We start from the raw sequence: 25,106 nt of genomic DNA on the forward strand, positions 1-25,106 counted from the left end.
TGCAAAGGACCAGGCCTCGCTGTCCTCATGCAAGTAATTCATAGCCCTGTTACCATGGAATATTCCTACCCCCTCGCATCTAGTGTAGACACTTAGACGCTTGTACACGCACTAACAGTCAGTATAGTCAGTATAGAATAAGATTCTATCCTAAGAGACCTCTCTTTTTGGATAACACAGTTCTTTAAACATAGGATATTAGATATGATTTGGGATTAGGTTGACATAACCCCAGACTTTTGTCTCCACATGTAGAGCTAAATGTCAAGCCCCTTTCTCCTTCTAGTTACACGTCAAATCACACGTCATGCTGCTGCGCGCGCATCTCTGCCACATATTTCTGCTGACATTGCGAAATTCTTTCATGGAACCACCCATTTGTGACATCATACCTAATGACGTTCTTTAGTTACGCCCAGTTACACCCATTTTAGTTACGCATGTATGTCTTTATCTCTGTTATCAACTGTTACGCCTCCTGCATCTGTTTTACTGTAATGTATTTTCTATAAAACTGCCTATCTGTCAATAATATATGTTCCTTCCTTCCTGAACTTTCGTGGTGATGGAATAGAAGGCCCATAATTCGAATTATGTTCCTTTGTATAGGAATAAAGCCCGTTCCGAATCTCTAATACCACGGATTCTGCCTCTTATTTTACTAAGCTATCCTTATTAATTTTCCGCATCAAATTAAGTACCGGTAATTAAATTATTTACCACACACGGACGAGGAAATTACCAGGGCAATTCATAGTATACAATACGGGAAAGCAATGGGGCCTAACGGTGTTCCAATTGAATTATATAAACTTGTAGCCACAAAAATTGCACCATACTTAAGAGAAATGTATAAAGAGGACATACAGCTGGGTTACCTACCCCAAGACCAGAGACTTGCTTCTATCGTAGTTATCCACAAACAGGGTAAGCCAGAGGAACTCTGTAGCTCATACCACCCCAGATCACTCCTCAACACAGAAGTTAAAATATTGGCCAAATTGTTGGCAAGCAGACTAAAGCGGGTTATCACGAGTCTTGTGCACCCGGATCAATCCGGCTTCATGCCAGGAAGAAGCACGGCATTAAACGTATGACGCTTAGACGGAGTGCTGGGCAGAAATGATACCATTAAAGAAGCAGCAGCAATACTATCACTTGACACCCGAATGTCGTTCGATACTATTGAATGACCATATTTATTCGCTGTACTAGAGTGACTGGGCTTTGGCCCCAAATATATAACCTGGGTCAAGCTATTATACGCGCAACCTTTGGTTCATGTGGTAGTGAACGAACACACCTCACGCCCCTTCCCCCTCAAACGAGGTACACGACAAGGGTGCCCACTCTCGCCCTTGATTTTCGCCTTAATGCTAGAGCTCCTTGCAACTTGAATTAGAGGAGACCCAATCATCCGAGGTCTGCAGTGGACAGTGGGATGGAAGGACAGAATCTCCCTATATGCAGATGATATCCTCCTATACATGGCATCACCTCACTCATCCATAAGCAGGATTATACAAATCTTCACTCATTTCCGGAAGTACTCCGGTTACACCATAAACTGGTCAAAATCAGTATTATTTATCCTTCAAGGCCCCCATCCCAAAATTACCAACGGGTTGCACACTGATGGTGACGGAGGAAGGATTTAGCTATTTGGGGATCTACATCACATGAGATCCTTCACTCTTGTACACACACATCCTCCTGGGCCCATTAAAACGGTTCCAAAACTCGAAACAATGGAGAACATTTCCATTGTCCCTTGTGGGTCGCGCTTCCCTTTTTAAAATGATGGCATTGCCAAGATTTCTGCAAGCCCTACAAAATACACCATTCCCTATACCAAACACATACTTCTCCCAGATTGAGAAGAAACAAGAGTACTGCTATGGAAGGAAGAAACCCCGGATACAGATCTCAAGACAAAACCTCGAGCAGGAAGAGGCCGAAAACTCAAAAGTAAATTCCGCGCAAAAAAAGGACCTAAAAACACTACACCAAATCAATCTCTTACAAAAAGTGCCCAGAACTTAAAGGAGATGCACGTGGAAAAAAGCCCGCTAAGAAAGTGGATGGAAGCTAAAAGTATAGTTAAAAACATGACAAAAAGATTATCAGGGGCGAGTACGATCGAATCTACTGTCGCAATAGAAACCCTTTCTTCCCCAGATAACCCTGCTACATCGATAGCAGAAAATGATGTTTCGCTTAATTACTCATTAGATGGCTCCACTTCTCAAGAACCACTACTGACTCAAGTGTATGTGGGTGACCCTCCAACGGGTACAGATACAGCCCTGCCACCTATCGCTACTACAACCCTTACATCAACATATCACAATCCGTCCCCTCCTGCCAAGGGCTCTATCTCAACTGCAGGTACTCTCTATTTATCTCAAATGGACCCTGTATGTATACCTAAAAAGAGACAAGACCAGGCGCTGGCTGATTCCTCCTCAGTAGATACTATTCTCCGGCTATTGAATGATCAACGAGCTGAAGCGAAAGAACACCACATTCAACTGAGAGAAGACAATAACAAAATGAGAAACTCGTTGGAAGAACTTGCAGTTAAACTGGGGGGGATATCTCAAGATATTGCAGGACTTCAAGAGCGAGTTGTAGAGATCGAAGAATCAAACACAAACATGACCATTGCTGTCGAGAAGCATGACACCCAACTGCAGTCATTGTGCTTAAAGATAGAAGACTTGGAGAATCGGCAAAGACGCTCTAATTTGAGACTCTTTGGGATACCAGAGGGCCGCGAGGGTGCCGACCCGAGGGCCTATCTGGTTGGATTATTGCAGAAAGCTTTTCCGGACCTTATAGACTGGGAGTGGGATTCTCAAATTCAACGGGCGCATCGCCTCCCCCTGATTATGAGAAAGAGGGACAATCAATATCCACGCCCTTTTATAATTTGCTTTGGAAATTTTCTACTGCGCCAAGCGGTATGGCAGAGAGCAAGACCTAATGCCCCAATAACCTTAGGCGAGCTCTCTTTTTTTGTCCGGTCTGATCTCAGCAAAGAATCAATGAACAAGCGATGGCAGCTCCGTAAAATGATCGATCCCATCAAATCTAGCGGAGGCCAGGCGTACTTGCAGGAGCCGGCCTGTCTCAAGGTTATAAAGAACGGCCGTACTTATTACTTCAATGATGTCAAGGAAGCGGAAGCATATATCTCTAGCTTCAGCACAGGCACAGATAAGACTTAGCTTTGGCATATAAAATATAGATACTGACTTTTTACTTATGGGAGGCTGGAGCTAGGGGGCCCCCCTGGACGACCTGCTACACGCGCTGCCTTTCCAGCGGCAGCTTTAGTACTAGGGTGGTACTAGGGTGGTTCTTCCCCTGTTCGGGGCTGGAACCTGGGTGGATGGGGGAGGGGAGGGTGGGGGGTTCGGGGGGGGGGTTAAAATCACTAAAAAAATGTCTACAGGCTGATCGAATAAATTGCTTTTCGCACATATTAGCTCTAATCTCTCGTCACATATCTATAAGCAACAGGGAATGCATAAAGCCATTTGGTATCCCGGCTAAGCTCTTAATTACTTACAAATGTATGAGATAAAGCTTTTGGCCTGGAACGTGGCCGGGCTTAATCACAAAAATAAAAGGCTATTGATCGCAGCAGAATTAAAACTGCACAATCCTCATATCGCCCTTCTCTCAGAAACACACATTGTTGGGAAGGACAAAAAAATACTTAATCAACTAGGCTACGACATTGTGGTTTGCTCTACTTTTGAGCATCCCATAAGAGGGGTCGCGATTCTAAAGGATAAACGATTTAAAATCGAAATTTTACAGACCTTCCCTTGCAAAAATGGCAGATGGGCAGCTGCCCAGTTCAGCTATGAGAATCACAAATATGTACTATGTGTTGTGTATGGGTCCAACACAGATGAAACGATAATCTTTGATCTGCTGAGCACTAAACTCTTAGATTGGGAGGGAGAACTTATTATTATGGGTGATTTCAACTGCATCATGAACTATAAAATAGACACAACCAGCTCCGGCAGCTCTCAAAGGATGCATAAAACCAGGTCTTCTATTCTTGAAATATGCCGTATCCACAATGTTAAAGATGCTTGGCGGTACTTAAATCCAAATCTACCAGGATACACATATTACTCCGCACCCCATAAATCTTGTTCAAGATTGGATATGGCACTGGCTAGCGAAAATATATTAAAACTTAGCACCATGGATATATGCCCCCGGATTTCATCAGACCATAACGCAATAATTCTGACCATTACTACACCACATAGGCGGTCTTCGCCCAGACCATTCTCCTTCCCTAGGCATCTAGTCACAGACATGCAATATCTGACTCAGCTCAAATTACATCTGACGGAATTTTTGGAAATTAATACCAACACAGCTACATGTATCACGGTTTGGGATACTTGCAAGGCAAGCATCAGGGGCTTTACCCAAGCATACTTGATTAGACAAAACTCTGAACGCAAAAAATATAGCGCTCAGATTGTATCCGACATAACGACACAAGAAGAATTGTTGGCTTCCGCACTACGATCAAAATCTCCAACAATTACAGAAATAGCTCTCAAACTCACTTTACTCAAAAATAGTGCTAAAACTAAATTTATTCAAAAGAGTAGCGCAAATATTCATAAATATAAAATAACACAATATGAAGGTGGGGATAAAATTGGCAAAATCTTGGCCTATAAAGTTGCTGACGACAGAGCCCGAACACAGATTATCAACATTCGGGGCGGCGGCAACAAAATGTATAATCAACCGATGGATATAGTAGAACAATTCGCAGACTACTATAGAACCTTATATACTCCAGAAAACGCACCAAATTTAGAAATAATACTGGACTATCTGGACAAATATTCAACAAATTTGCCTACCGATTTAAGTATGGATCCACTCTCGGATATCATTACCCAGGCAGAATTATGTCAAGCAATAGACCTTCTACCGACAGGGAAATCAGCAGGGGAAGATACAATACCTTTGGAATTGTATAAAGCATGTTTAGGCGAACTGGCCCCCCTCCTACTGAAGGTAATGCAATATGTCGGACTTAACGGCAAAGCTCCGAAGTCATGGAACAAAGCAAAAATAATCTTCTTTTTAAAAAAAAAAAAACCAAAGGAGGAGAGAGGTTCATATCGACCTATATCTTTAATTAACACTGATGCTAAAATATTCGCAAAAATCCTGGCTTTAAGATTATCTCCTATTCTGCCCCAAATCATTAATCCCCAACAACACGGGTTTATATCTGGGAGGGACACAACCACACACGTGAACACGGCAATCACAGCTTTCGACGTAGCAGAAACAGAATCCACCCCACTCGGAATGATCTTATTGGATGCCGAGAAGGCTTTTGACCGTGTGGGATGGGACTATCTTTGGTGTGTCCTCTCCAAAATGGGGTTTGGGGGGCAATTCTTACGAGGTATACAGGCTTTGTATGATAATCCTACGGCTTGCACTTGCTATGGGGGTTTGACCTCTATAGACTTCCCAATCTCACGTGGAACTCGTCAGGGCTGCCCTCTCTCTCCCCTTCTATTTGCGCTTACACTGGAACCATTTCTGTCCGCCCTTCAACTTCAAACTCAAATCCTTCCTTTTAGATCAGGCACACTAGAATTAAAAATAACAGCATATGCCGATGACATCGCGGTCTACTCACAAGACATAGTGGAGGCACTCCAAGGTATTGTGTCTGAGGCTGGGAAATTCGGGATAGTTTCGGGATACAAGCTCAATATTCAAAAGACCCAAATTATAGCTAATTATATCCCAGCTGTAGCGGTCCCTGAGATTTGTAAAACCGCAACATACTTAGGAGTTAAACTAACAGCTAAACTCCAAGAAATTAATAACATAAATTATGATGAATTAATTAAATCTACCTCACTTACACTTAAAAAATGGCACAGACTTCCTTTGAATATAATCGGAAGAATTAACTTAATTAAAATGAAAGTTCTTCCGAAATTTGTATACCTATTTCGTTCTATCCCTCTAGCTCTAAACAACGCTTTTTTCAAACGATTAGATGGGGTACTCAGCAGCTTCATTTGGGGCTATAAAAAAGCCAGAAGGTCGCTGTGTCTGTTGAAAAATAATACGAATATTGGAGGACTTAATTTCCCTGATTTCAAGTTATATTTTTGGTCCACATTTGTTCTACGCATTCGTTCTTTATTAAACAGAGGAGGCGCACTTTTCTATCACTTTTTTATGTTAAAACAAGATTCAAATATGTTTCTATTACGTGCTAACGATCCCAACTACTTTAAAAGAGTCAAATTTAAGACTGCAAGAGATTTAAAAAAAATTTGGGATAACATACTAACCTTCTGCAAAACCACTTTCTTTCATCCTAAACTACCTTTATGGGGCAACCCTGGGCTTCCAGCGATTTTCTACGCACAAAATGACAACGACTGGGCAAGGCAGGGCATTGGAGTATTAGGGGACCTATATGGCACGCAAGGGTTTTTAGACTTTAATGCCTTAAAATTGCTTTATGATCTTCCTGAAACTATGCGATATAAATACCGACAGATACATGACTATCTGATCAATAAAAAACATCTCACGGAGAATTCTGATAGCGATATATGGAACTATTTATATTCTACAGAAACTAAATCTGTAATAAGCAACACTTATAGCCTTCTTACTAGTTTTAAATCAAACGACTGCTCTAAATTAGCCGATAAATGGAGCAGGTTATTAGGCTCTAATATTACATCAAAGGAGATAGAACGATCTTTTTCAAATATTAACGAAAATGTACGATCCTCAAGTTTAAGGCTACAACAATTTAGAACGAGTTGTATGCTATACCACACTCCAAAAATTATATCTAGATGGTCCTCTAATAATTCTACCAACGAGCGCACAAAATGCCCCAAATGCTCCGCTCTTGCAGTCGACTTGGACCATATGCTGTTTTTTTGTCCCACTTTTGTAGATTATTGGAGGGACATTCAGAAGGTTCTTGAAATCAAACATATTCAGCTGCCTTCATTCTCTGTCGCTTCGGTTTTACTAGACATATATCCTACTTTCTTCCCACAGCTCGCTCTGGCCTCAATCCTTATGTCCTGTGCAAAATTAACTCTGGCCAGAGCTTGGATTCGCCCCGACCCACCAACGATGTGGGAGTGGTGGGCGCTTGTAACCGAGATTCACTTGATGGAGTTAGCATTAGCAAATCTTAGGGGGGCACGCTCTTTGATCAAACATAAAAAGAACTGGGGCACATTTATGGAATAGTGTGGATCTTCTCCTCTGTTTTCTGTTTTTGATTGGTTCTTTCTTTTTTTCTTCTGTTTTCTGAATACATGTATTAATGTACTACTGAATGTTATATTCCTCAGCCTGTATTCAAATAAAAATTTCAAAAAAAAAAAGCAAAAAAACAAAAAAAACAAAAGGAAGGAAGAAACCCCCGAGGATAGCCACACGTAAATTGGTGAAGGGGTTGTACGATGGTGGTATAGCCCTCCCGGACATCCAACTATATTATTGGGCAACTCAACTAGCAGTAATTAATCACTGGATATATGGCCCACACTCTGATCCCACATATCAAACGGACATATTCCTGATGGGTCCTAGAAGTTACAGACAGGCACTATATACGAACCCTAAACAACGGGTACTAACTGGGTCAAAGCAACAAACAGTTCATCTCTGGCACATAGTAACAAAACAGCTGGGATGGGAAAATAAAAGAACTCAGTCTACAGCATTATGAGACTCGGAAATACTTGGAGAACTGATTAAACAGTCGGGGTTCGACAAATGGGACATGATGGGCATCTCCAAATTAGGTGACTTATGGGCAAAAGGAAAGATCAAGCCCTTAGAGGAGCTACGGGAAGAATTCGATATGGCAGCATTCGAGACTTACCGGTAACTACAAATCAGACATGCACTAATATCAGCCCTCCCTTCGGGATCAGACCTTCTAGAATCGTCCCTGCTAGAGGACAGACTACTATGCCACCGAATTGACGGTAAAGCTATATCGAAGACATACCAAAAATTACTAAACGCTATGCCCGACAGCCTTACAAAATTGCGAGAGCAATGGCAGGTTAATTTAGGAGAACTAGAAGATGAAGACTGTTAGGAGGCGCTCGCTTCACCAAGAGAAGTAGCCATAAACTCCAGGCTAAAACGAATACAAATCAGAGTCCTGTAACACTATGACAAAAATGAAACCGAAAGATGCCTCTAGATGTAGACGACAATGTAAGGCAGAAAGCATATTCTTCCACTTTCTGTGGGAATGTCCTCTTATCCAAATGTACTGGAGGGCGATAGTGGCACAACTTCATAAAGTGACAGGCAAGAAAATCCAACAAACAGCACAACTATGTCTGCTCAATATATGGGGACTAACAGACCGCAATAGTAGGGAACTTATTCTGGTCACGTTAGGCTTTGTTATAGCCAAACGAAACATCGAGCGAAAATGAAGAGTGAATGCCCCACCCACCATTGGACAATGGGAGAGGGATACGGACTGGGCAATGGAGGCAAAAAGGACAGTCTATGATAAGAGAGGGTGCCCCAAGAAATGGGAACAAATCTGGAGCAAGTGGAACACACCCAGGGGATAGATATAAGCCCCAATTGTACTTGAGAGTGGGAAAACACCCAGGCAGAGGTTAAGCAGGAGGGACTAATAAATTGTAATCTCCCAATGTAAGAACTACTCGTCAATGGGCATTGATGCACTAGAGGCGATGATGTGATGTAGTAATGTTAATTGCTGTAAAAATCAAGTGCGTGCAAGTTTAACAATGAAAAGAGTTTAAAAAAAAAAAGAAGGCCAGCACTATTTTTAATTGGTCCCATTAGACAGCAAGACAAGGGCAGATCCTGTAGAATCGTCCATATAGATGCCTAGAACAGCAGAGCGATTGTTCACTCTTCCCCAGTTCTTGTTTTAGAATCCATGGCAAGTCTATGGGGATGGGGTGCAAGATGTGGCACCTTCCGGACTGGCGGAAGATAACATCATCATGACACATAAATTGTTTGGAGTTTTCTGTAAGCTCCTTTGCAATTCAAGCCAAAGGATAGAATGCATGGTCCTCCTTCACATGGATAATCTGACAGCTGTTAAGTACGTCAACAAACTAAGAGGAACTCGGTCGAAACCAAATTGGTGAAGGCACTGTGGGAGTCCGGTCTCCGGCAGGAAAGAATTCTGGTGGCAGAATACCTGCCAGGTTAGTTGAATCTCGTTGCAGATTGGTTTTTGAGGAAGATGTCTGAGAGCAGCAAATGAAAGTTAGATTTCCATCAGTTCAAGCCGCTGGCAGATCTATGGAGTTGTAGGCCAGATCTGGGGGCATTAGTCACAGATGCATTCCTTCAAGACTGGTCAAGTGGGGTTCACTATGCCTTCCCTCCATTTGTCATGATAGTGCTAATGCTGGTGCAGATTCATATGCAAAAGACGAGGGTTGTGGTGGTGACCCCCTTCTCGGGGAATCAACGTTGGTTTCCCATGTTTCTGGAACTCTCTACAGATTACCCTGTACAGTCACCTGTTTTCCCTCAGATGTTGATGAGCCCTATGGCCTGTCCCATAGATTAGTACAGAACAACAAAATGATCTTGGGGATATGGAACCTTTCTAGAAGCTTGCATCTGCTCCTGGACGTTTGGATGAAGCTTCAGGTTACATCGAAGTCTTGTGGGCAACTGGCACCGTCAAGGCTTACATTTCAGGATGAGGCTTCTGCCACAGCTGGTGTCTGGAAAGGGTTTGGATCCCTTTTCAGCAGGAATTACGGGGGTGTCCAACTACTCTTGCAGCTCTATTGGACCATTAATGGCTATAGGTCGGCTATTTTAGTGGACTGTGAGAAGATGGAGGGTTAAACAATAGGTGACTATCTTTTGATATGTAGGTTGTTGAAGCGTATTAGGTATGTTGACACTCCTCAATCATGGTAGGCAGTTAATCTGGTCCTACACTTGTTTGAGACCTGGGGTGATAATGATTCTTTGTCGATTAAATGGTTGTCAGATAGTGATGCTTTTATGTTTAAACTCTTTTAAAAGTGTTTCAGATGTTAGGGCACTGGACATCACGGCTTTGGAGGTCACACCCACAGGGGTTCATTTTTGCATTTCCAGGCAGAGCAAAAATGTGTCTTCCTTTGCGGAATTTCCATATTTTGCTACTCATCCCAAACTGTGTGTGGTATGGTGTCTTTAACAACATATTGGGGTGACTGAAGGGGTGAGAACCTCTGCACCTCAGTTATTCATCGTTTTGCGGAAGCCTTTTTCTCCTGCTACAACCACGACTTTAATTAGATGGATTAAGCTGGTGATGGAAAAGTGGGGGTAGACACATCCACTTTCGGGGCACTCTCAGTCAATGGTGACATGGAATCTGAGGCCTTTTGGGCAGGGGCTAGATTGGAAGACATCTTGAAGGTCACAGATTAGTCTACGGTTTCTACTTTTAAAACATTTTATTTTAAACCTGTTGATCATGCAGCAATGTCTATAATGAATTCACTTTGAACATGCATAATAGACCCTTCATGTTGTGTAAGTAACGAAATTGCAGGTTCTTCGAGGCAGTTGTAAAAGAAAGTCTTGATTTCAACAACAGAGGTGAATATTATGCCTCCAACTATTTGCTCACCCAATTATAGTTGTCTTTTGGTCTTGCCTGTAGTTTCTCAGTAACAAATCAGGCATCAATTTGATGGGTGGATGTGGTATCCATCATAGCCTCAGATTACAGAGGATACTGAGAATTGAATTACAGATGACATCCAGTGTTGGAAAGTGAACGTTATGTGGCTACTGCTGGGATTTCTTCTATTTTTGGTCTTCGGTTTCATCGATGGACCCATCAAGAAAAGAGGGCATTATACTCTAATTGACTCTTTTTATACTGGGTTATATGTTCTCTAATGTCCTGTGGGGACTACAGGATTATGACTAAACAGTAGGAAAAGAGAATGCATGATATTTGCTTCTTTTGTCTTTAATAAAATCAGGACTCTCCTTCACAACTTGCAAGGAGACTCCGCAATTATCTTCAGCTGACGAAACCTGCACATTTCTAAACGATAGGCATAAATCAACAATCTGGCGATAAGTGCCATATTGCGTATTTTACTCAGAAAATATAGGACTTACGAGCACAGCAGAAGGCTAGTATTGGGATACAGTTTCTGATACTGTATGCAGCAATGCAGAACTCTGTCATCGTTATTTTCAGCATTCAAACCATCTGCAAATAGAGAACATTACATTATCAATAGATCCAAAGATGGCATGTTATTACACGAAAATACAGAACTTCACACAGTTTAAGGAAGTTGTGTAGATCTCTATGGAGAAAACAATAGGCACATGGTCTGGAAAACATGAGCACACAATTTCTTCCTCATTTTGAACGTAACAATTACAGAAAACAATTCCTTTGCTACTTAGACTTAAACGTTTGTATACAATTTAAATCACTTTTTATATATTTGATATTTTTTCTACACTTCTGATTTGGATAATAAATCTATAATAAAGCCTCTGGTTAAATCCATTCTAAGCAAACCGATCTCTTAGTGCAATGCCTTAGTGGTATGCATCAGTGGGAATAAAAACTGACTGTTAATCTCCTTCCAAGGAATGCCTGCTTACAGTATAAACGGTTTACAAGCAAGACAATCTGGGGATAGAGATCACAAATGGCTATACTAAATGGACTGAAACAAAGAACCTTCTAGAAGACTGCTTAGAAGATCAGTCATAAGACCAAATATCAACCGGCAACACAAGATTCGGAACCATGGGCCAGATGTATGAAGTATTTTCGCGGTGCCATTTGCAATTGCAAAAATGCTTCTTCTTATGTACAAACACCAAATTGCAATTCAATAACAAGTTACCAAATCGCAATTTGTGTTTGCAACCCAATCCTAATTCGGTATTTGGAAGGGAAGAGTTTAGGACGTCCCCTCAAAATCCCAAATCACAATGGAATATATTGAAGGTAAACAGCCTTTAGTACGCTGATGTTAGTCCGCGTACCATTACTTCGCAAGCGTTACAACGCATGCGCTGTTACAACACGTAGCCTTTACTACGCAAGTTGTAACATCGCATGCGTTGTAACGCTTGCGCTTCCGTTTCCACACAACTGATGCTGGAAGCCCGGAGAAGAGGAACCATGGCTGAAGGAGAAGAGAGGAACCGAGGAGGGAGAGTTAAGAGGGGCTGTGTAGTATTTAAGGGTTAAGGGTAGGGGGAGGGTCGTGCAGGGAGTAGTCTTTTTGGTTTTAGGGTAGTGTAGTTGTGTTTTTGTAGTGTAGAGTAGTGTATTTTGGTTTAGGGTAGTGTCGGGGGGTTGTGCAGGGTAGTGTTTGGGAGTAGGGACAGGACTGGGGGTAGGGGCAGGGTCGTGCTGGGGGCAGTGCTTTAGGGTTTAGGGTAGTGTTGTGGTGTTTGTGTAGGGTAGTGTTTTAGGGTTTAGGGTAGTGTCGGGGGGGTCGTGAAGTGTAGTGTTAGAGTGTGGGGTCCAGGCAGGGGGAAGGTTGTGTAGGGTGTAGTGTATTAGCTTTTAGGGTAGTGATGTGGTGTTAGTGTAGGGTAGGGTAGTGTTTTATTGTAGGGACCGGCTTGGGGGTAGGGGCAGGGTCGTGCTGGGGGGAGTGTTTTAGGGTTTAGGGTAGTGTTGTGGTGTTTGTGTAGTGTAGGGTAGTGTTTTAGGGTTTAGGGCAGTGTCGGGGGTTCGTGAAGTGTAGTGTTAGAGAGTAGGGTCCAGGAAGGGGGAAGGTTGTGTAGGGGGTAGTGTATTAGGTTTTAGGGCAGTGATGTGGTGTTAGTGTAGTGTAGGGTAGTGGTTTAGGGTTTAGGGTAGTGTTGTGGTGTTTGTGTAGTGTAGGTGTAAGTTGTATGGCCACCCTGACCTATGATCGACCCTTTTAGGACAAGAGCTAACGACACGGGAGTTATTATGCTGGTTGTTTATTGCAGGTAAAGGGTATGGTTGTTTAGGGGTAACTGATAAAGTCCATCAAAAGAAAGGGGAAACAGAAGTCCGTGAATATATAAAGACAAAGCAACAGGTCCGGTAACCGCTTCTGCAGGTCCCTCTGGTGTGAGCAACTTCAGGTCAGTTCCTTGAGAGGTCCTCAGGTTTGTTTTGGCGTCCCCGGGAGATAAAGGAAACACAGAAAGAACCACCCGTCAGTAACAAAGTCTTGACTCTCGTGACTGTGTGATTCACCCACCACCTATGCATCTATTCACCAGGGTTTGTGAGGAAGGGAAATGTGAGGAGCAGGACGGACCTAACTAGTGCCCGCTTTTACTGGCTCTCCCCGCTTTCGCCCTCCCAGTCCAGCGTTTAAAAGAGTTCAGGAAAGACACTGACCTGGAGCTACAGTCCTCCAGGACCGTAGCATTGGGTGTCTCGGCGTCCTGGCTCTCCGAGGGACGACTGGACACGGTAGCGGTACCAGCTGGGGCCTCGCCGCCCGTCGCGTCTTCCTCTCTGCTACTTCGGCTCTGCTGTTCGGTCCTCTGTTCTCTCTCTGGATTCGTCACTCCTTCGCTCTCCGCCGTCTTTTCCAACTTCCCCTTCGCTTCCTCTTCCTCCCTTTTTGTCTCCACCTCGCTCGCGTCTCTCGTCTTCGTGCGGGGCGTCACATCCGCCCCTACCTGGAAGACTAGACCGCCACCGCCACTGCCCTCCGCTTGGAATTCGGACGTCGCCATCTTGAAGGGCACGGGAACGGCGTTTCCGGCACTGTCCGTATCACAGTAGGGTAGTGTTTTAGTGTAGGGACCGGCTTGGGGGTAGGGGCGTGGTCGTGCTGGGGGGAGTGTTTTAGGGTTTAGGGTAGTGGTGTGGTGTTTGTGTAGTGTAGGGTACTGTTTTAGGGTAGTGTTTTGGGGGTTGTGAAGTGCAGTGTTAGGGGGAAGGGTAGTGTAGTGGTGTTTAAGTAGTGTAAGGTAGTGTAAGGTAGTGTAGTGTAAGCATGATTTTAGTGCAATGTTTTTAATCAGCATAAACCATAGTACATTTATAACCATTTGCGTTATAAGAACAAGTTACTTACCTTCGGTAACGATGTATCTGTAAGAAACATTAGTTAGTTAGATTCCTCACCTTAGAATATCCCCAGGCGTCAGACTGGATCCGGAAGATTTTTCGTCAGCAATACCCCTTGCGCGTCGCTAGGCGTCGTCTGCGGCTCCGCGTCCGTCGTCGGCGTCGTGCGCCGGAATGACGTCGTCGGAGTACTTAGCGCTCGCACGCTGACGTCAGTTCTTGTACATAGCTTTCCGCGCCAGGAACGCAGAACCATGCAAGAGACCGACACTGGTGCCAAAAAATTCTAGGGCCCTGAAAGGGATAGCCTTAACCCTAGATGTCAGTTCGCAGAACGGGGAGGATGGGTGGGTCGGTGAGGAATCTAACTAACTAATGTTTCTTACAGATACATCGTTACCGAAGGTAAGTAACTTGTTCATCTGAAAGAAACATGTTAGTTAGATTCCTCACCTTAGAATAGATACCCAAGCAATACCAACCCCGGTGGTGGGTCTGTGAACCAAGATCACACCAGAAAGTCCTGGAGGACAGAATGGCCAAAGAAGCCATCCCTCCGGACTTGGCTGTCTAGGCAATAGTGCCTGGCAAACGTGTGCAGCGAAGCCCACGTCGCCGCCTGACAGATGTCCTGCAAAGGGACTCCCCGTCCCAAAGCAGTAGTAGCCGCTGTGGCCCGTGTAGAATGGGCTCGCAGCCCAACAGGAGGGTCCTTTTTCGCCAAGGAATATCAGATTTTTATACACAAAACGACCCACCGGGAGATGGTCCGTTTGTGCACAGCTTTTCCCTTCTTTGCACCCACGTAGCCAACGAAAAGCTGGCCGTCCACTCGGAACTGTTTTGTGCGGTCCAAATAAAAGGAGAGCGCACGTTTTGGGTCCAGACGGTGGAGCCGCTCTTCCTCTTTGGAAGGATGCGGAGGCGGAAAGAAGGTGGGCAAGGTGACAGATTGCCCAAGATGAAAGGGGGTCACCACTTTCGGGAGAAAGGAAGGACGAGGCCGTAGGACAACCTTGTCCGGATGAACAGATAGAAAAGGAGGCTTGGACGATAGAGCCTGGAGCTCACTCACCCGTCTAGCCGAGGTGATGGCTACCAGGAAAGCAGTCTTAAGAGTTAGAAGACGAAGAGGACAATTGTGAAGAGGCTCAAAGGGAGCGCACATCAGGAATGTTAAGACAAGATTCAAGTCCCACTGAGGCATTACGAAAGGGACAGGAGGGAACGTGTGAGTAATGCCTTTAAGAAAGCGTGACACTACAGGGGACTTGAAAAGAGAGGGCTGACAGGAAGCCGTAAGAAGGCAGAGAGGGCAGCAAGATAACCTTTCAAGGTGCCCAGGGCAGAGCCCTTCCGGGCCAAAGAAAGAAGAAAGAGGAGAACCTCAGAAAGAGGGGCGGAAAGGGGATCCACAGCCTTTGCTGTGCACCATGCCACAAATTTGCTCCACCGGCAGGCGTATACCTTCTTTGTGGAGGGACGCCTGGCTGCCAGAAGGATATCACAGACTACAGGAGGCAAGTCAAATGGCATCAACTGCCGCCGCTCAATCTCCACGCATGGAGGTGGAGGCTGGAGAGGTTCGGGTGGAGGACCGTCCCCTGCTGCTGCGACAGAAGATCCTCCCGAAGGGGCAGACGTATTGGAGGATCGGTCAACATACTGAGTAGCTCAGGATACCAGTACCTTCATGCCCAATCCGGAGCCACCAAGATGACTTGGGCCCGGTCGCGCCTGATCTTCTTCAGCACTCTGAGCAGAAGTGGTATAGGCGGAAAGGCGTACAACAGACCGCAACTCCACTCGCGACGAAAAGCGTCGCCGAGCGAGTGCCGCCTTGGAAATTCCAACACGCAGAACTGCTGACATTGCGCGTTCTCGTCGGTGGCGAATAGATCTAACCAAGGCTCTCCCCACTGCTGAAAGAGACCTTGCGCCACCTCGGAGTTCAGACGCCATTCGTGATCCATCATGCACCGGCGGCTGAGTTTGTCTGCTCTGGCGTTTAGAGAACCCGCCAGATGTTGAACCACCAGGGTGATGCCCTGGTGTTCCAGCCATGTCCAGAGGCGCAGAGCCTCCTGACAAAGGGTCCACGACCCCACCCCGCCCTGTTTGTTGCAATACCACATGGCGGTGGTGTTGTCCGTGAACACCTGCACGACACTTCCCCGGACAGAGGGAAGGAAGGCTTTCAGTGCAAGTCGGATCGCTCTCAGCTCCAACAAGTTGATGTGGAGGCGAGACTCCGCCGGAGACCAGAGGCCTCTGATCTCCGCCACTCCCATATGGCCACCCCATCCCAGGAGGGACGCATCCGTCACTACGACATGCTCCGGTAGGGGTAGGGAGAGGCTCTTGCCCGTGACCCAATCGCGGTCCGTGAGCCACCACTGCAACTGCTGTGCAGTGCCCTCCGAGATCAAGACATGGTCGGACAGGTTGCCGTGATGCTGGGCCCACTGAAACTTCAGGTCCCACTGCAGAGCCCGCATGCGCCGCCTGGCGTGATGCACTAGCAGGATGCAGGAGGCCATCAGCCCCAGAAGCCGCAACACTAGCCTGACCGAAACCCAGGATAGAGGCCGAAAGATGGGAATCAGGGCCTGTATATCCCGGACCCGCTGCTCCGGTGGATGGACCCGGAACTGCGCCGAATCGAGAACCGCTCCGAAGAAGAGGAGCATCTGAGAGGGGCTCAGGTGTGACTTCGGCACGTTGATGGAAAACCCCAGCAAATGCAGGAGATCCGCCGTAGTCTGGAGGTGGGAGACGACTGCCCGGGGCGAGCCCGCCTTCAACAACCAGTCGTCGAGATAGGGGAAGACTGGAACCCCTGATCTGCGCAGATGAGCTGCGACCACCGCCATCACTTTTGTGAACACCCGAGGGGCACTGGTAAGGCCAAAGGGGAGCACGGTGAACTGAAAGGGCTCCTGACCCACCATGAACCGCAGGTAACGCCGGTGGGCCGGCAGGACGGGGATGTGTAAATATGCGTCCTGCAAGTCCAACGCTACCATCCAGTCTCCAGGGTCGAGGGCAGCCAGAACCTGAGCCAAAGTTAACATTTTGAACCGTTCCTTCCGGAGGAAGGCATTGACGTTCCGGAGGTCCAAGATAGGGCGTAGGCCCCCTTTGCCCTTCTTGGGAACCAGAAAGTAGTGGGAATAACAACCACGACCTACTTCTGGGCTCGGAACGCGCTCGACGGCCCCCTTGGCCAAGAGGGCCGTAACTTCCTCGTGGAGAAGATTCAAATGATCCCCCGAGATACGGTGGTGCTGCGGTGGCATGGCTGGAGGGGTCGTCTCGAAGGGGAGCGAGTAGCCCCTTCGGACGATTTGCAGCACCCACCTGTCCGACGTGATGGAACGCCAGTGGAGCAGGTGATGGCGAACTCTGCCACCCACTGGCGTGGAATGGGCCTGAAAGCTCGGACTAGGAAGGCTTTGAGGTGGATGCTGCCGGGGTGGATGTGGACTGACCGCGTCGTCCTCCAGTACCGCCTCGGCGGAAACCACGTCCGTGACCGCGTGCAGGCTGGTTCTGCGGCCGGTGGCTAGGCGGACGTGAGGAGGTGCCCCTTCCTTGGCCACGAAAGGAGCGAAAAGCGGAAGTTTGTGGCCGCGGGGCCGAGAGGCCCAAGGACGTGGCCGTAGCCCGGGAGTCCTTGAAGCGAGCCAGCGCACTGTCCGCTTTCTCACCAAAAAGGCGAGCGCCATCAAAAGGCATGTCCATGAGGGTGCTCTGGACATCCCCTGAAAAAGACGTGGACCGCAGCCAGGCGTGACGTCGAAGCGCCACCGTGGTAGAAATCGTCCTACCCAGCGAGTCCGTAGTGTCGAGTCCACATCGGATTGCATGGCGCGCTGCATCTCTCCCATCAGCCAGGGCCGAGGAAAGCCGCACCCGGGCCTCCTCCGGGCACAGTGGCAGCACGTCCTCCACCGCATCCCACAGAGAGTGGGAATAACGGTCCAAGAGACAGGCGGTGTTCAAAGACCGCAGGCCCAAACTGAGCGAGGAGAACAGCTTCTTACCAAACTGTTCCAGTCTCTTGGAATCCGGTCCGGAGGAGCGGACAGGAAGGAGGATTGGGAGGTAGAGGCCTGGATAACCAGACTCTCGGGGGTGGGGTGTTGGGACAGAAAACTGGGGTCGCCTGGAGCAGGGCGGTGGCGCCTGGCAACGTTCCTATCCACAGGAGGGACTGTGGAGGGCTTGGACCAGGTGCCCTGCAGAACGTCAGTGAGGGCCTCATTGAATGGCAGCAGAGGCTCAGTGGAGCATGCGGCAGACTCAAGCACCTCAGTGAGGATGTTAGTCCTCACAGCCACGGCAGGCAGCTCAAGCCCAAGGGCTTCTGCCGCCTTGCGCAGCACCACAGAAAAAGCTGCACCCTCCTCCGAAGCCACAGTCGGAGGAGAGATGAATCCAGTGTCCGGTGAGGTATCCAAACCACTGGCCTCCCCCAGTTCATCTGCCCAGTCCTGTGCAAGTTGGCCCTGAAAGGCCATAGGGTCGTCAGACCCCTCCCATTCGCCCCCGTCATCCGATTCCTGGTAAACAGGAGGAATGATCGGAGCCGGTCGATAGACAATCTGTGTCTCTAGCGGTGTCGGATGCGGCGTCGGGCGGCGCCTCATCGGCGTCGGGACCAGACAGGGGCTGAACCGGGGATCGACGTCGACCGGAGCCGGCGTCGGGGGTGGTATCGGTGCCGGCGCCGAAGGAGGAGGCGTAACGAGGTCGACCGGCGTCGACGGGGGCCCAGGCTCGGGCCCCTCGGGGACCGTCGGGCCGGAGCCTCCAACGGCGCCGGGGCCGGAGCCGCCAGCGGGCGTCGACGGCGGGGCCAGGCTCCTCATGGACGAGAGGAAGGCACTGACCTCCGCCGGCGTCGCGTCAGTCCCAGGGACCGTCGGGTATGGGGACTTGCGTGGCACCTGCGGCTCCTGCGGAGCCGCGGGGGTGGAACCACCCGGACCCTCGGCCGAGTCGCGCGACCGGCGAGGGGAGTCCGAAGAGCGGTGTCACTTTTTGGAGTGCCTCGACTTACCCGAAGACTTCGAGCCAGACGAGTGACGATGTCGAGTGCGGCTCCGCGACCGATCCTTGGACCTCCTTCTGGACCGGGATCGAGAGCGGCGCGGAGCCGAGTGGCGAAGCTCGAGAAGCTTGCGGGACCGCTCCCGCCTAGCTTTCGAGGTCAGGGCCATACAATCGGAGCACGACGCTGCGTCGTGGTCGAGGCCCAAGCAGTACAGGCACCGGCGGTGATGATCGGTCACCGACATCAGTCGGTGACAGTCGTCGCAGGCCTTGAAACCAGGCATACTACCGGCACCAGAGTCGAGAAGTGACCAAAAAGAGTCGAAAAAGTTAGTCAAAAATTGACTAAAGGGGTAGCTCTCCCGGATCGGCACTTACTGGTGCGGAAAAAAGAAGAACTGACGTCAGCGCGCGAGGGCGGCGTCTAAGTACTCCGACGACGTCATTCCGGCGCACGACGCTGACGACGGACGCGGAGCCGCAGACGACGCCTAGCGACGCGCAACGGGTATTACTGACGAAAAATCTTCCGGATCCAGTCTGACGCCTGGGGATATTCTAAGGTGTGGAATCTTAACTAACGGTTTTCTTTCAGATATGCATGCGCAGTTAAAACTTGCGAAGTAATGGTTTATGCTAAGTAAAAACATCGCACTAAAAGCACGCGAAGTAATGGTATGCGAAGTATCGACATACATTCTGTATTGATAGTTAGTGACAGGAATCCGTACGCAAAACATGAATACTTTACTGACTACAGGAGTGTAGTGGTAATGAATTTGCAAATGGGAGAGAGTCCTCAAGGGAACCCTTCCACTTTGAAAGTGTTTACAAAATTATTTTTTAAACAGTAGGCAGCTGTTTCATAAATATATGGGGACCAACAGACCTCAATAGTGGGGAACTTATTCTGGTCACGCTAGGCTTTGTTATAGCCAAACAAAACATCGCACGAAAATGGGGAGTCGATGCCCCACCCACCATTGGAGAATGGGAGAGGGATACGGACTGGGCAATGGTGACAGAACGGACAGTTGATGATAAGAGAGGGTGCCCCAAGAAATGGGAACACATCTGGAGCAAGTGGAACACACCCAGGGAACAGATATGTGCCCCAATTGTACTTGAGAATGGGAAAACCCTCAGGCAGAGGTCAAGCAGGAGGGAATAATAAATTGTAATCTCCCAATGTAAGAACTTCTCGACAATGGGCATTGATGCACTAGAGGCAATTATGTGGATGTGGTAATGTTAATTGTTGTAACAATCAAGTGGGTGCAAGTTTAACAATAAAAAGAGTTAAAAAAAAATAAAGGCCTGCAATATTTTCAATTGGTCCCTACTTTTTTTTTTTTAACACATCCTGTTTTATTTAAAAGCAATCATGGCAGGCCACCATCCCTGTGATGGCTGAGATTCCTAGTGGGTCGCACATTGCGATCTACCTCATTAGTATTCATGAGGTGGGTCACACATTGCCACCTACCTAGTTTTTCCATTTTCTTTCTGATTTCTGCCTATTACCCAAGAATGCATCACACAAGAACATCAAAAGAGTAACAACTCACCATGTGCTTGCTGCCTATTCAACAAGAGTATTATCACCATTAATTTTAGCATTTTGGGACATTACTGCATTGTTATTAATGAGCACAGTAGATCATGTGTATTGCACTAGTCACACATACATTAACAATATCCACTTTGATTCGTTTGAGCTTTGTTAATATTTAAATTCATCCATAAAATAGTCATCATTATAAAAAAAATGCAACGAGTACGACTCTACACTAGGAATGAAACATAACTTCATCATAACTCACAATTTTCATGAAATACAAGACATGACGCATTAGTTAGGTCTGGACTACAGCCAGCTTTAGCAATGTATTGCCAGACTTATTGTTTCCAATAAACAATAGGGGCTGGTGTTTGCTACAAGTGGCCGGGCGGGCGGGTTGGGTGGCGAGTGGGGGAGGTAAAGGGGTCGAGAAGGGAGGGGGGCAAAATAAATAATAATATTAACTTTAAAAACTTACCTTCAGCCGGCTGCGTCGCGCTCCTCTGTTCCTCAGGCACAGGCTCCCAGCCTCCCAGGCGGAAAATCCTGAAGCGGCTCTCATGCGAGAGCTGCTTCAGTATTGGACTGAGCGCCCTAGATTAGCGCTCCAGGACAGACTGGAAGTCTGTGCCTGCTCTCTCCAACCCCAGCAATACAGCTGGGGTTGGAGAGAGCTTCACTGCACATGGCGGTTTGGCCAGCCTGAAATGGCTGGCCAAACCGTCATGCTCAGTGAAGGGAGTGCACTACCACTCCCCTCAGTGCTGTCACCCCCTAGGCCCGCCACCAAGACTCCGCAGGAAAGGAGAAATCAAAATAGTGTTGTTTTATTTTTCCTTTCCTGCCATTTTTGGGGGGCCACGCTCCTCCGCCATAGCGGAGGAGCCTCCACTGCCAATAAATATATAGTAAGAGTGGGCTTTGGGTCAGCTTCTTGCTAATAATTGGATGGCTTTTTTGACTATCTCTAGCATCTGCTCTTGATTCAATTACTTCTCTCTCTGTTCTTGTGTTTGTCCTTTGGAATTTCGGTTTCACATGGTTCTGATTGGATGCATAGTATCCTTCCACTGCTGCCTTGAGGGGATCCAATTTAAGGTTGAGCCTACCAGACAGTGCAAGCTGTGTGGTTGCAAAAGACCTATTACGGGCTTACTAGGAACTTACAAGGGCTTACATCCTAATTACCGATTAACACTGTCTGGCTCTACTTTGGCTCATTTGCATGCTTCTTATTCAATGACTTTCCTTGTCCCTCTTATATTTGCTCCTCCCCTAGAAGGTAGCCCCCTTACCATCCTCTTGACTGGCTGACTTATGTCCTTCCACTTATCACTTTTGGTAATTTCCTTTTTGGTTAAGCACTCCATCATAGTGCATGTATTTTACAGCTATTTCCACTTTGAGTTTTTGTCCCATTCTCTGGCAAATACCCTACTCTGTGTTTACTCTCTCCCTCGAAGCTGCTACCTTTCTCTCCTGTATGTTTCTACGCCACAGCCACACTCCTTGTTGCTGTCTCCCTCGTGTGCATCTCCCCACTCCTTTTTGATCTCTTCCTCATGCCGCTGCCCGCTTCCTTCAACCCTCTCCCCTCATCCACTCCTCCTTTGCCCCACACCCCTGTCACTTATCAAACGTATATATTTATTTTAGGAGGGCCAAGATGCTAACACTTACTATTTCTTTTTAATGACTGAACTAAGCGGCACCTGCCATCTTAGATCAGTCAATAAAAATGAAAAGAAAATGGTACCGTCATTCTGCAGGCATGTGAATGCATGGTAAAACATGATGTGTTACTTTTTAGGTCTCGTCTGAGACAGCGCTTTAGCGCTGTTCTGGCGAGACTTATAGTAAGCGAGTTTTGGAAGTGCAAACAGTGGCTTTTCAGGCCTCCAAATACAGTGCATGTGCGCCGTCCGGGCGCGTGCACCATTTGGAGGCCTGAAAGCACTCGTTTGCTTTCACTTTCGTGGCCCCTTTGATGTCCTCAGTGAGCCTCGCGGCCACTGAGGACATCAAAGTGCACACCATTTGCCACCCCCTTCCTGCTTGTTAATCCTGTCGCTGTCAATATTTTTCAGTCTGTCTATACTCGCCTAACACTCCTTTCATTTTCTTGTGATCTGTACGTGGCCTTTTCTCTCACCCTCCCCCACCTCTTGACACATACACACACACACAGCACCCCCCTCCTCCGCACCATTCTCTATCGTCCTCCCCGCCGTCTGCAAACACCATTCAGGCTGCACTCTCATGTATACAGAGTGAAACTCCAAGCATTCTGGTTCCCAGCTACCCCCTCTCACCACAAAAGGGATGAAGGGGAGGGGCTGGGTCTTCTGTATGGAGGGAGGGGGGTGTCACTGCACAGCTGAGCGCACCCTTCTGCACCCCAGCCGTCACAAAAGCTGCAGCACTTCACGAAAGCCACAAGTGCCCTAAACAGACACACACTTTCCATATGTAAAGACGGGGCGCGCCGAGGGCTGCCTGGGTGGCAGACAGAGCTCCTGTCAGCCTCTGCGCGCCCCCAGAGTCTGAGAGCTCTATTTATGTTGCCCCCTCACCAGGCAGGGGTGGGCGGTGGGGAAGTAGGCGAGAGGGTTGGATATAAACTGTGCTATGTAAAATGACCTCTCTCGCTCAGCATCTCATGCACGTATTTTACGCCTCTAAGAATCTGATACAAATATTGCACATTTCTCCCTAAATTGAGATTCGGTCAATGCTGGAAATTAAATGGTGTAAAAATGGTGGCCAGGGAGTGTACAATATACCATATTGCCCCTGCCTCCTTCCCATCTTCGCTGAACTCATCCCGCGAGACACTGCAGGAGTCAGAGCCCACCCTCTGATTCGCTGCTCCATCTGAACATTCTATACAGTTCACCATTGACGTCACGAATCTTCCATAATGTTAGCATCCGGTATAGACTTTTGGGAGCTGAACAGCCAATCAGAATCCTTCCGTTGAATTGCAGGCCTGCGGCTTGGGCCTATAACTCGACAAAAGGGCTACCATTGTAGTCCCTCGGCAGCAGGCTATATATATGACTCAGGCGCGCCACACCCATTGGGCTGAACGGGCTTCAGCCAGCCCCCCCCCCCCCCCCCCCCCCCCCGTCGTCATCTTCAGCCCGGGCTGCCAAGGTTCAGATGACAGCACAACACACTTTCTTGATTTGCAGTGATCTAAAATAATGAAGGAATGAAAACCTTTCCCCCACTTTCATTTGTATTTAGCCTCCACTTTTGTTCTCGGATGCTTTAGAATCCGAGAATGTGATTTTAATGACCCCTTCTGAGAGGCCCAGAACCAGCCGGAGGCAGCCAGCCTCTGAAGGTTTCAGCATCCCTCCCTGCCCCCCACCTTTTGTTTTCTTTGAGAGGGGTGCCACCGAGGTGATATCCTTGCCTGAAGCAGGGATTTCACGTAAGTACGTTTGATGTGCTGTGCGGCATGGCGTGTGAAGATGTGCACAGCAGGGGATGTGACGCCAGCAGGATTTCCTTTACAAAGGAAAAGCGTCACCTGCACTGGCCATCCCTTTACCCCTGCTGTGCACATCTTCCCACTCCCTGCGCCGAGTGTCCTGTTGTGTGAGCTTGAGTTTCATGACTGACCTCTCCAGTGATGCCCCGCCTGCCCTGGGCATTTCGGACACAGCTTTCGAAGAACACCTCAACTGATTTCTTTCTCAGAAGCTGTCCTTCCTTGTATCCAGTCTGTACTTGGAGCGGTGTTTTACTGGATGTTTTGGTGCATGAAGTTTCTTGGAAGTGGTTTTCTTGTTCGTAAAATGCACTCGTGTCCTGCGTTTCGTGTGGAATTTCCCCAGTCTGATATAAATAATGTCTCGTAGCGGTATCTGTTGTCTGCGGTGTCATCCAGTACAAGATCCTGTACTTTTGGGTCGTAATGTGTAGATGCGCTGAAGATAATGCAACAGGTGTGACTTTTCAGTCACACAACAATCTCCAAACTGCAGCCAGGATTGAAAGCCACCTCACACTGCAGAGTTCAAACATTCATCATACTAACGCAAACTACAGCGTGCTCTTCCTCACACTGCACAGGTGCAAATGTCACACTCATGGAAGCTGCAGGGGTCTCAGTCTCACACTCAGCCCAAAATGTAGGTGGCATCAACATTCACCCAACACTGCATGAAGGACTCAGGTTCACCGCACACTGAAGAGTACAAACCTTAGTACACTCATGGAAACTGCAGGGGTCTCATCCTCACACTCACCTCAAACAGCAGCTGGGACCAACCCTCCCCCGAAACTGCTGCCAGGACTCAAGCTCACCTCGCACTGCAGAGTTCAAACATTAATTACACTAACGCA

The 25,106-nt window shown here is 47.6% G+C and overlaps 1 protein-coding gene across 5 annotated transcripts in view; it reads right to left on the reverse strand.

The window, feature by feature from the left end:
• Window positions 1-25,106, reverse strand: part of SWT1 (SWT1 RNA endoribonuclease homolog) — a 976,200-nt gene that overhangs the window by 549,640 nt on the left and 401,454 nt on the right. For all 5 annotated transcript variants that reach the window (XM_085601694.1, XM_085601692.1, XM_085601689.1 and 2 more), the window contains one exon: window positions 11,215-11,308. In XM_085601694.1, coding sequence (XP_085457820.1) covers window positions 11,215-11,308 — 94 coding nt within the window. The remainder of the gene's footprint in view (window positions 1-11,214; window positions 11,309-25,106) is intronic.

Source organism: Triturus cristatus, chromosome 4_2 (assembly GCF_964204655.1).
Source record: "Triturus cristatus chromosome 4_2, aTriCri1.1, whole genome shotgun sequence".
In the NCBI taxonomy this organism is placed as follows: Eukaryota; Metazoa; Chordata; class Amphibia; order Caudata; family Salamandridae; genus Triturus; species Triturus cristatus.